The sequence below is a fragment of the Macaca fascicularis genome, chromosome 3 (genome assembly GCF_037993035.2).
Source record: "Macaca fascicularis isolate 582-1 chromosome 3, T2T-MFA8v1.1".
NCBI lineage: Eukaryota > Metazoa > Chordata > Mammalia > Primates > Cercopithecidae > Macaca > Macaca fascicularis.
This window is the reverse complement of record NC_088377.1, coordinates 180914444-180927259: the sequence shown is the minus strand read 5'-3', so window position 1 is coordinate 180927259 and position 12816 is coordinate 180914444. Positions and strand designations below refer to the sequence as shown.

Here is a 12816-nt window from a genome sequence, read left to right as displayed (position 1 = left end):
CAAACACACCTTCTTACCATTCCTCGTGTTTTCTCCCCATCTGGGATAGTCTCCTGCTATTCTCTTAATCCTCCCAGCTTTCACGTATCAGCCTACACTTTCAATCTTTTCTCCAAGATGCTTTCTAATTAAAATCACAATGACAATGATCTTTTTCTGCTCTCCTATCATATTTTTTGTCTAGGCATAAACAGCTGCCTATAAGATTTACCTGGGAAAGCTAAACAAACAGGTTCTGTTGTAATGGGCACAATCAGATATATGCAGACGTGCAAACAATTTATGGGTAATTAGAGATTTAGGAACATCTATGTCTAGCCAAAGTGACTAGTTTGTTGCCACCAGAAACCATAATAGTTCTCAGTCCATAATCTAATCTAAGCAGCAAAATGATTAGTATTGTTAAATAAGTATATATCTTACCAAGGGGAGCAAATAAAAGACTTAAAGCTTTATTTGATCATAATAGTATTAATCTAACCAAAATGCTTCCCCCCAAAATGATCTTACAAGTATAAGATCTTCACCAAGCATATCAATTATAAAAGTATAAATTATACAAACTACCACATATCTATTCAATGTTAATAGCCACTGAAGAATAATGTGGTAGGCTGGGTGAGGTGGCTCATGCCTGTAATCCCAGCACTTTGGGAGGCTGAAGCAGGTTGACTGCTTGAGCCCAGGAGTTCAACACCAGCCTGGGCAACATGGTGAAACCCTGTCTCTACCAAAAAAAAAAAAAAAAAAAAAAGCTGGGCATGGTGGTGCATGCCTGTAGTCCCAGCTACTTGGAAGGCTGAGGTGGGAGGATCACTTGAGCCCAGAAGGTCAAGGCTGCAGGGAGCTGTAACCACACCACTGTACTCCAGTCTGAGCGATGAAGACCTTGTCCCCAAAATAAGTAAGTAAATACATTTTTTAAAATTGTGATAGAGAGTATTTATTAATATACAGGGTAACAAGAACAGTTTCCTAAATGTTATGTACAGCTCAGGCTATTCACGAAAAGGTGCTATTAGTGTTCACTAAGCATCTGAAAAGGTCTCAACTTAAATGGTAATTATGGAGACAACATCTAAATAACAAGATATTGTTTCTTCCACTATCATACGAACAGGATGATCTCATCTATGAAAAACAAAACATAGCAATATATATCTATAGATATGTATAAAATGCTCAAAGAATACACAACAAACAGATAACCATGGTCATTACGATGGAGAAGGGATAGAACTGGAAACAGTGGTACAGAAAGACTTTGATGTAATATGTATTATTTGAATTTGTTTTTAATAAAAGGAACATATTCATGTATTGCTCAGGTGATCTAACTTTTTTTTTTTAAGAGACGGGGTTTTGCTATGTTGCCCAGGCTGGTCTTGAACTCCTAGGCTCAAGACATCTTCTCTGCCTCAGCCTCCCAAGTAGCTGGGATCACAGGTGTGAGCCACCACAGCTGGCTCTAAAAAAAATTTTTTTTATAGTGCAAGAAAGTACATATGTAATTGCACATGCATTTTTAAAATTCCTGAAAGGATATACTTTAAACCATCAAACTATTCACAGTGGTTCTGCTTGGCGGTGGACTTACAGGTGATTTGCTGATTTTTATTTTGATCTTTTCATTTATCTGTATTTATATATCCTCTTTCAGTGAACAACAACAACAACAAAAAATCTTTGAAATATGTGACTGCCCACATACACATAGCTCTCTGGGGCAAGAAACTCACAGTGTCTCTAAGGAGTGACCTGGTTAGCTGGGAGTAAGGAGTGGGAAGGAGATTTTCTTTTTATCACATGACCTTTTGTATCTCCTGAGTTTTATTAAGGACATGTACTACCCACTCAATAAATGTTATTTTATTAGGTTTGGCCCACCAAATGTTCACTACCAGAGTTTGGAACTCCTCCTCATTTGGCTCTACTTCCCAGTCCCACTGTGGGGAAAGAGTTTTGGATAACTTGTATTTGACACACCCATACCTGAATACCTCTTTCTTGACTCACTTTCCAACAACTAGGGTTCCACAAGCATTGCTCCACTTATAAACAGATTTCTGCCAACTATAAGGGACAATCCAGTTCCCTCCTTCATCACAGAGGCCATTAGAGTAGTTTTCTAGGTACAGTCTGCTTTTCCTCACTTGCGGTCTTCCTGGAAAACTTCTAACCCTGACCGGCCTCCTGCCTTACCACCCCATTTCTATTCTCCACCCTCCAGTTCCCTAATCGTGCTAAAATTCAATAATGCGTACATTGTATAAGCTGGAACCAAACTTTTGACAGCTGCCAGAAAGGTACATATAAATTAATTCACAAACATTAAAATTTAACCTAAAGAAATTCAAGTTACATTGGCAAAGAATTATAGTGTCTTCCCTACTAGAAAGACCTCTGTTGAATTACTCTCTTTTTCAGTATCCTTACTGCAGCAGAATCAAAATCTTACTTGATAAATTCTCTGAACCTCTGCAGTTGATATTACATAGTTTATAAATTAAGTAGATCTTTAAAAATCAAAACTTATTTTCCAAACAACAACAACAAAAAAAAACCCTTGAATTTTGCTACACCTAAAGTGAAGAACCTCCTTCTTATCTACTCTTCTAGGCACTAGCCCGCTGTGACTCAGAAGAATATTCCTCACTGAGTCATTAGTACTTGCTTAACCTGACAATCGGTGTTTTAGGCCAATGCAGCCTCATTACACCGTAACACTAAACTGGAAAACAAACAAACAAGATGTTCTTAGTACTGGACCCCCTGACCCCGAATTGCCTCCAGCTAATAGTAAACCAAACTAAAAACCAACATTCATTGATCACCTCTAGTAGACAGAGCAAGAATGACCCTGATTGCTAAAAAACACTCCAGTCCTACAAGTGAGAAGAAAACATCCTGTCGACACAAGACTCCCTATTTGTCCCAGCCCTGCCACCACCTTATCTCTTTACATCTATGCCCATTTCTTCAACCTACCAATAGAAAGGAGCTGAGTTTCAAGGCAGTGGAAATATAGCCAAGAGCTGACTACACAGCACAAAAATACTATACACAATTTCTATAATCACCACATATGGATACCAGTCCTTCCTCCTAAATATCCTAAAACTGTGGATTCTCAATTGTTCCTAAGGAATTAAAGAAGGCTGAAGAGAATTTATTCAATTCAAAGAGGCCAAGGAATTAAAAGGGCATGTCACAGCAAGTGATTAGAATTGGTAACTTCAATAAAGAAACTATTATTTGAGCTAGGAATTCCTCCTTGACCTTTATTTAAGGCTCTCTCCCCTACCCCAGTTTGCTTTAAAACATTATTTTATGTCTTTATTGTACATGTAATATCATACTATTATTGGTCTATGAAACCCTAAATCCACTGGTATTTGTGTTTTGCAAGTAGGATTTACTTTGTGGTGGTGTCAACAAGTTTTCCCAAAGCTCTATACTGAGGTGATCCTTAGGGACCAGACCTAACGTAAGGCCAAAACAAACAGGAAAACTAGCCTATGAAGTTCCCAAGGAAGCTCTAACACCTCAGCAAGTGTGGATGATCAACCAATAATATGAGTAATTGACTTCTTACAACTCCCAGAAACAGTACACAAATGCTTTCAAAACAACTACTTGGTATCAGTTTCACATTTGAAGACAGTTTAATCCATAATTATTTTAAGATAAAATTATATTTCTTTCCACTCAGCCAAGTAGTATTTACTGTGAAGAAGTTACTCATCAGAAATTAGTTATTCCAAGATACTGCCATTCTTTAAAACATTATCTGGAAAGAATCACTTTTACAACTCATACAAAAGAAAATCAAGACTTTTCATTTAAATATATATATTTCTTTTTTGTTTGTTTTTGTTTTCTGTTTTTTTTGTTGGGAGATGGAGTCTCGCTCTTGTCGCCCAGGCTGGAGTACAATGGCGCGATCTCGGCTCACTGCAACCTCTGCCTCCTGGGTTCAAGGGATTCTCCTGCCTCAGTCTCCTGAATATCTGGAATTATTGGTGCCCACCACCATGCCCGGCTAATTTTTGTATTTTTAGTAGAGATGGAAAGGTTTCACCATGTTGGCCTGGCTGGTTGCACTCCTGACCTCAGGTGATCTGCCCACCTCGGCCTCTCAAAGTGCTGGGATTACAGGCATAGGCTACTTCACCTGGCCGATTTTATTATTCTTATTAGAGACAGGGTCTCAAGAAAATCAAGAGTATTTAGAAGAATAATTTGTCTTTGAGTAAAAACAGTGTTATTCCCTTTGGTCAACTGTTTCCTTTATAAGACTGCTCAGAATAACTTTTCTATTATCAAATCTACCCTTACCCTTCCTTTTAAAACAAATATGAAACTACTAGGGCTCTGAGAGTCCAAAACCACATAGAACTAAGCGTGAAAGATGGTATTCAATGTCTATATAGCACAGTAAGCAGATTTTAAAGTTATAATGTGATTTCATGAATATTAATAAATGTCTGGCAGAATATATGCCTTCCTATTCAGAGTCGTTCAGATTCAAATAGTCTTAACTGAGCCCCTGCTAGGCACAAGGTATTGTGCTAGGTGCTTTCATTTAGATTACTGAATTTATATCCAATTCTAAGACAGCATGATCTTTCAGAATGGCTGGGGTAATGGGGTGAGAAAAAAATCACTAAGAGAAATCTTTCAACAATTATAGGTTATCCTATGTCCTAGAAGGCCAAGAGAACAAGTCTATACCCATCAAATCGAAGCATCTTACTCCAGAGTATAGAGTAGAGAGTACAAGTGGCCTCATAAAAGGTATATATTACCTAGAGACCATCTAAAAACTGAATTGAAAACCAAGATGTTTCGCCTAAACATTCTGGAGCCTTAACTGGGAATAAAGAGAGGTATGGGAGCCTCTTTTACCTGTATCCTGCCTCCTTTCTAACCATCAAGACGAATCTGGAGCCTACACAGTTGTAGAAATGTCAAAACTTGGACTTAGCTATTTAAAAAGATTTATGTACAACAACCAATTTAGTATAATCTAGGTAAAACTAAGTACTTAACAGTCATATTGATCTTTTCCCAAAAAACCATTTAGTAACTGATGCTGAATATGAACTGTCACATTACCTGAACATAAGAACAACATAACAGGAAACAGAACATGGCCATAAAAATAGGACACAATGGAGGGGGGAACCCCATAAATTCAATGCAGGGTGCTCTTTTTACAATTTTATACTCCCTAAAATCTTTTTTTTTTTTTTTTTGAGACGGAGTTTCGCTCTCCTTGCCCAGGGTGGAGTGCAGTGGCGTGATCTCGGCTCACCACAACCTCCGCCTCCCGGGTTCAAGTGATTCTCCTGCCTCAGCCTCCCAAGTAGCTGGGATTACAGGCATGTGCCACCATGCCTGGCTAATTTTGTATTTTCAGTAGAGACAGCGTTTCTCCATGTTGGTCAGGCTGGTCTCGAACTCCTGACCTCAGGTGATCCGCCCGCCTCGCCTTCCAAAGTGCTGGGATTACAGGCGTGAGCCACCCCGCCTGGCCTATACTCCCTATAATTTCTGATATCACTGATTTTCAACTGCTGCAACACCTGCCCCAAACACCAATCAAGATTATTGTAGTTGAAGAGAGATTTTGTGATAGCCTAGAGTTCTAGGCCTATAGCACCTAGCAGGACACTCTATCTTCTCTCAGGTCACTTTTGGCCTGATGATTTTCTTAAAAGGTTCCAAATAATTACCATATATATATATATTTATATATATTTAGGCTGGGTACAGTGGCTCACACCTGCAAACCCAGCACTTTGGGAGGCTGAGGCAGGTGGATCGCTTGAGCTCAGGAGTTTAATACCAGCCTAGGCAACACAACAAGACCTTGTCTCTACCAAACAAATAAATAAATACACACACACACACACACACACACACACACACACACTTAATACTCATAGATATAACACTTGGGCATGCTTTTTGGTTAATGTACACAAAATCTCTAATTAGAATGGAAATAAGAAAGTAAGTCACCAAAATAAAAATCCAGAGAAGAAATACAGCCCATTAATTTAGATTATAACAAGAGTAATATTTTATCACTGTAAATAAAATAACAAGGCTTGAATATATCTAAGTCAACTGAAACTCAGTTTCACGCATCAAATAACTTCTTCAGAACGTTGGTCTTTCTATGCCAGATACTATCCTAGGGTTAACTAAGAAGACTTAATGCTAACTTTAAGGCAGTGCATCATACACTGAATCACTTTACTTATAGGATTATAAAGAGGAATTTTTCCATTTGCAAAGGGCAATTCTAATCCTTGATTTTGTAACCCACGGCAAAACAGACACTCTAGGCTGGGTGCAGTGGCTCACAACTATAATCCCAACACTTTGGGTGGACAAGGTGGTGGATCAACTAAGGTGAGGAGTTTGAGACCAGCCTGACCAACATGGTGAAACCCTGTCTCTACTAAATACAAAAAATTAACTGGGCGTGGTGGTGCGTGCCTATAATCCCAGCTACTTGGGGGGCTGAGGCAGGAGAACCGCTTGAACCTTGGAGGTGGAGGTTGCAGTGAGCCAATACTGCGCCACTGTACTCCAGCCTGGCCAACAAGAGTGAAACTCTGTCTCAAAAAAAAAAAAAAAAAAAACCCCAAAAAAAAGACACACTCTGATATAGTGCTGGAGGGAGTAGAACTGGTGATTTAGTAATATATACTAAATATATATATGTATAATATATATTTTAAATATATATTTATTTTAAATATATATATTATATACATATATATTTAGTAATATATACTAAAATTATAAATGCATAAATCCTCCGACCTGAATTGTCTACTTCTAGGAATCTGTCCTAGAGATAAATTTGAAATTGTGTAAAATGCCATTTTACAGACTAATTTACTGCAGCACTATTAATAAGGGCAAATTTTTGAAAACAACCTAAATCATTTGGGGACTGGTTACAGTGTGAGAGTTCCATGCAGTGAAACAGCAATGGAGAGAAAGCACTTTGTCCTGATATGACCTCCCACCCAAACATACTAAGATGCAGTAAATAAAAAGCAAAGAGCTTAAGTGTGTACAGTATTCTATAATATGTATCAAAAGGGGGTGGGAAAGGAATAGATGTATATGTACAGAGATATATCTCTAGTACCACAGGAATGTTACTTGCCTAGAAAGTGGGATTCAATGGGTGGGCAATACAATAAAAGGAAGATTTTTAATTTTTGAATTTTGAGACACATAAGTGTACTAGTTGGTTAAAACATTAAGTGTAACCAATGTATAACTTGTATAAAAAACACAGTATTTTAGGATTTATATATGTTAGGATTTTAGGATTTATACATTCTATAGGATTTTACAATTTATATATCATGATATAATATAGTCTCAAAGTATTACATTGTAATTAAATACTACAAATTAGTGTAACAACTTTTGCTATTCCTTCTATTTAAATACCCATCAGTCCATCCTTAAATTTGTTATTATATGGTCACAGAATAGAGAACCAGAGGGTCTCTGAAACACCTGAACCTCTCAATTTATAGGTAAGAAAACTGTGGCCTTGGCCAGGCCCAGTGGCTCACACCTGTAATCCCAGCTCTTTGGGAGGCCAAGGCGGACACATCATTTGAGGTCAGGAATTCGAGATCAGCCTGGCCAACATGGTGAAACCATCTTTACTAAAAATACAAAAATTAGCCAGGCATGGTGGTGCATGCCTGTAATCCCAGCTACTCAGGTGGCTGAGGCAGGAGAATTGCTTGAACCTGGGAGGTGGAGGTTACAGTAAGCCGAGATCACACCACTGCACTCCAGCCTGGGTGACAGAGACTCTGTCTTAAAAAAAAAAAAAAAAAGAGAGAGAGAGAGAAAAAAAACTGTAGCCCAGAGCTAAAAACCTCACCAAAAGGACACAATTAGAAGATGGCAAAGTATGGCCTAGGACTTGATTTCAATTCCAATCTATTCTCATCTATTTCTTCTACCCTCAAATGGTTTCTTAAACAAGGAGCCAGCATGATTGGGTCAAGATCCCAGTGGTATCTTGAGGGTAGTATGAATGACTAGGCCAGTGTGAGCTGATATCCTTCCTCTCGTGGGATAATTTTCAATGCTCACAGAGGAATCAGAGGCGTAAAGTGTTGCTTCTCAACTGGGTTATGTTTTAGCAAAGTGCCAAGAGTACTTAAAGCCATAGTGTAAATGTGGGGTGAGGAGTGGGGCTTTCTACAAAGTCAGTAATACTAGAAAATTTGAGAAAAATGTTAAGCAAGTTAATCAGGTAATTAAAAATTATTTTTGTATTCAAACAAACACCAATATATTGTGGCACTGAATATAAAATGTACATGAATATTTAGCATAAACCGGACACTTTCAAAGAGGTATCATGCTGGTTCTGAGTCTGATGCTACGGGCTTAGAAGTACACATATTCACTGTCAAACTCTTAAGAGGCAGAAAGGTTTGAGTACTACTATTTCAAGGGAATTAAAATAGCATTTTCGATGGTGGCAGAAAGCGAATAGAGTTAGAGCTACACAGACCTGGACCTGTAGCTTACTCTTGCCACTGTGTGACCTTATATCAGTTACTTAATCTTGAACTCAGAGCCTCAGTTTCCTCATCTGTAAAATATGGTCAATATTACTTAGCTTGTGGTTTTGTTACAAAGATTGGAGATAATATATGAAAAGCAAACTGCCTGGACTCTAGAAAGACTATAATAAATGATGGCTACTTGGCAGGATGGATCACTTGAGGTCAGGAGTTCACGACCAGCCTGGCCAACATGGTGAATTCCCATCTCTACTAAAAATACAAAAAATTAGCTGGGTGTGGTGTTGCCCCTGTAGTCACAGCTACTTGGGAGGCCAAGGCATGAGAATCGCTTGAACCTGGAAGGCAGAGGTTGCAGTGAGCCAACACTGCACCACTGCACTCCAGCCTGGGTGCCAGAGCAAGACCCTGTTTCCAAAATAAATAAATAAACATAAAAATGAATGATGACTACTTTATCACAAGCCTATTGGAATCTTTATTTGACTATCTAACCATTCACTTGGTTTCAATTTGTGAGAACAAGGTAAGGCAGGCAATGAATATTTATAGGCCCTCTCGACCAGTCACAGAAAGGAAACAGGTCAATAGGACTAAAAAAAGTGATCAGTTTATTATACTCACATATTTCATTTCAAATTTCTTAGCCAACATTTCCACCTCTTGCCTCTCCTGATGTTCATCATTAAATGGGTCTTCTGTGTGAATGAGCTTCTTCTGATTCAAGGTGAATGGGAAAAGAAACAGAAGTATCCATTAGTATTACAAATAGTATTATTGTTTATTTATTTATCATTATATAACAAACACTTCAATTCTATTTCAATAAATGTGATCCGAAAGGAAATAAACTAGTGAGAATATATAACATAGGTTATACAATTATATTATTCAGAAACTATATTTTAAATTTAATCAATAAGAGACTTTTCCTAATACTAACAAGTAAGTCAGAAGTATTAAAACTAAAAAAAGTTGGTTCATAGTAAAAAATATTTACAGTTGTAATGGACTCATATACACTTCATAGTGTTTTGATGAGTAAGAACTCAACAATCCAAATTGTCTTCACCTGCAAAATGATCATATGGTCACCTTATCCAAAATAACAAGGAAAAAAAATCCCCAGGAACACTAGCTAAACATGAAAATCTCACTTATGACTCTAGAGTGATATCTTCACTAGCAAAGATTAACTGCTTTGATCAGGAAATGCTTCTAAAAGGAGCTCTAGATTATTAATTAAAATCAACACTTAATCATCTGCCTGTGAGTTAACACTGAGTGTGTATAGCAGCTAAGGTTTTCTGTTGAGGTCCAGTATCAACAACCATTATATCACCAATATCCTGTCAATGGATATCCATTCAGGGAATACACACTACTTTTAAACAAAGCTAGAAAAGAGAAATAGCTGCAAAAAGGTTACATTACCACGCCTTTCTTCTAGTAGAGGAGAGTGAAAGTTTATTATAATACATGGTTTAAAACACACAAACACAGAGCTAGAAGCCCACATTAACCATCTATTTAACAAAACAAACAAAAATAGCCATCACATCCTTAAGTCTTCTACTTTAGTATACAAACATATATATGGTTTTCAATGCACAAAAAAACCAAAACAAGGATAAAAATACTACTTTTATCCAATTTCAGACAACTGACTGAGGTAATTAAAAATTAAGGTATACTACAACTGAAATACTGACACAGATTCAATAGACTCTGAAGGGCAAGAAAAAATGCAGAAGGAAGATTTGCACACTTAGAAACTGAGATACTTCATCCTGGATATAAAAGTTGATAAGTGATCGGTCTAAAAAACATGATAGAAAAATGTGGACAGAATGAATACGAGACAATTCATCACACTTGGGACATTAGAATAAAGGGATACTTCTTTAAAGGAGTTAACTTTAGAATTAATTTTTTAAATCATTGTAATAAGTAATAAATTTATAGAATACTTCACCCCAATAGAAGTTACCAATGAAAGGCCGGGAGCAGTGACTCACACCTGTAATCCCAGCACTTTGGGAGGTCAGGAGTTCAAGACCAGCCTGGCCAACATGGTGAAACCCTGTCTCTACTAAAAACACAAAAACTAGCCGGGTGTGGTGGCACCAGCCTGTAGTCCCGGCTACTTGGGAGGCTGAGACAAGAGAATTGCTGGAACCCGGGAGGTGGAGGATGCAGTGAGCTGAGATCCTGAGATCGCACCACCGCACTCCAGCCTGGCGGAGACAGAGAGAGACTTCGTCACCCCTCAAAAAAAATTGTACCAATGAAAAACATAAACATGATCCAAAAAGGAATCAACTAGTGAGAATAATAAGGAATCCTAGGCATGTCCAGGGTATAGCCTTTTTTGTTTGTTCTTGAGACAGAGTCTTGCTCTGTTGCCCAGGCTGGAGAGCAGTGGTGCGATCTTGGCTCACCGCAAGCTCTGCCTCCTGGGTTCACGCCATTCTCCTGCCTCAGTCTCCAGAGTAGCTGGGACTACAAGCGCCCGCCAACTTGCCTGGCTAATTTTTTGTATTTTTAGTAGAGACGGGGTTTCACCGTGTTAGCCAGGATGGTCTCGATCTCCTGACCTCATGATCTGCCCACCTCAGCCTCCCAAAGTGCTGGGATTACAGGCGTGAGTCACCACGCCCGGCAGGTATAACCTTAACTAGAGGCTCAGGTTAAGGACAGTGAGCAATCGCCATGTCTATTACAAACTGCTCCCTCATGCACTGTGAAGCCCAAATACTTCCTCTGTGGTATGACTCATTTTATATGTATAAATATAAACCTATGGATCTATATTTTTAATAAGAATCACCTTATATGCCATTCTAAAATATTTTATGTACTTTATGTAGGTATCAAAAGTACAGCTCTTATTTACTCTTGACAGCCTACAAAAACAAATTTAAGAAAACGGACTCACTTTTCTTTTACAGTTAAGAATAAACACCCTTCCCCAATCAAGACTAAGCTTTTTTGGTTTTTTCAGGTGAAAAAATATCTGAAAATTATCAACTACCCACATGCAAAACTGATGCAGTAATTTTGTCCTTTGATCTTAACTCATCAACACCACTTTCAGGAGATTCTTTCACAAATTTTATCCAAAATATGCAAACAATGAAATGCCATGGAATTCCCAAATAGTACAGTTATATTAACATACTATAAACACTTATTTTTCTTTTTACAGTAAATGTTCAATTAAGCATGTTCACAAATGGGTGTTCTGGTTAACTGATTTTTCTGGTTTACTAAGAGTTAAACCTTTTTTTTGTATATCAATCATTGCCAAAATTTATTTCTAAAATGCACTATTACCCTTCAGCCAGAAATGGTGACCAAATTAATCATTCAGGATAGAGATGATTCCAATGCCGGTCATCATCCTAAACCACCTCAACCACAGCACTGTACTGCATAGAGACAATAAGCTTAAAGGTTGAGCTAACCTGTGGTTTTGTTTTTCGTATTTTCCCAGCACAAATTATTTAATTGTGCTTTTTGCATTAAAAATAGAGCACAGAAAAATTTCTGATTGTGTTTCAGTAAATCAGGGTTTTACTGTTCATTTAGTATTTACGAAGGGAACTGATTTAAATGCACCCATATGAATGGTATCCATATGTAATACACCTTTTGTTTTTTTTTTTTTAATAGCCCCACATCTACCAATTTCAGCATCTGGCACTAAAATCTTATTTACTGATAGATGGCTATTTCAAAAATGTAGTCCTTCCTCCTCTAATTCTTCTAATTTTGGGAACCACCAACTTTCCAGACCAATTCTAATGTTCGCATTTTGCTTTCTGATGGTCTCTCTTCTAGGATTTCCCTTCATGAAACCATGACAATTTTACTTAAACATATGTTTTCTATGCTTTCTTGCATAATAAGGGTATTCACTGGCAGCAATCACAGGAAAATGTGGCAAATCTTTGTTGCAAAGGTGATTATATACAATGGATTTTGTTTTGTTCAGAGGTATATGAAAAAAGATAGAAGGTTGATATACAATGAGAAAATTGGGCCAATAGACACCTACATTGTTAATAAGTAAACAGAAAAATTAAATGGAATTATTCCTCTTTCTCCCATTACACGAAAGTAGTAGTTCTGGTGTTACCAAGTTAACAAAGCTAGGGTGTCAAACTTTTTTATAATTAAATGATACACATCTATTATTAATTTGCCATCGTGTGACTATTACAGC

General features: G+C 37.6%; 1 protein-coding gene across 11 annotated transcripts in view; it reads right to left on the bottom strand.

Moving 5' to 3' along the window:
* UBN2 (ubinuclein 2) overlaps positions 1–12816 on the bottom strand; it is a 98897-nt gene that overhangs the window by 83535 nt on the left and 2546 nt on the right. For 8 of the 11 annotated variants that reach the window (XR_006696711.2, XR_012432922.1, XM_045388278.3 and 5 more), the window contains exon 2: positions 9213–9305. Coding sequence is in view for 9 of the 11 variants with exons in the window: in XM_045388278.3 (XP_045244213.2) it covers positions 9213–9305 (93 nt within the window). In the remaining 2 variants the exon portion in view is untranslated. The remainder of the gene's footprint in view (positions 1–9212; positions 9306–12816) is intronic. The other 3 variants (XM_045388273.3, XM_074036083.1, XM_045388276.3) reach the window with 1 other exon arrangement.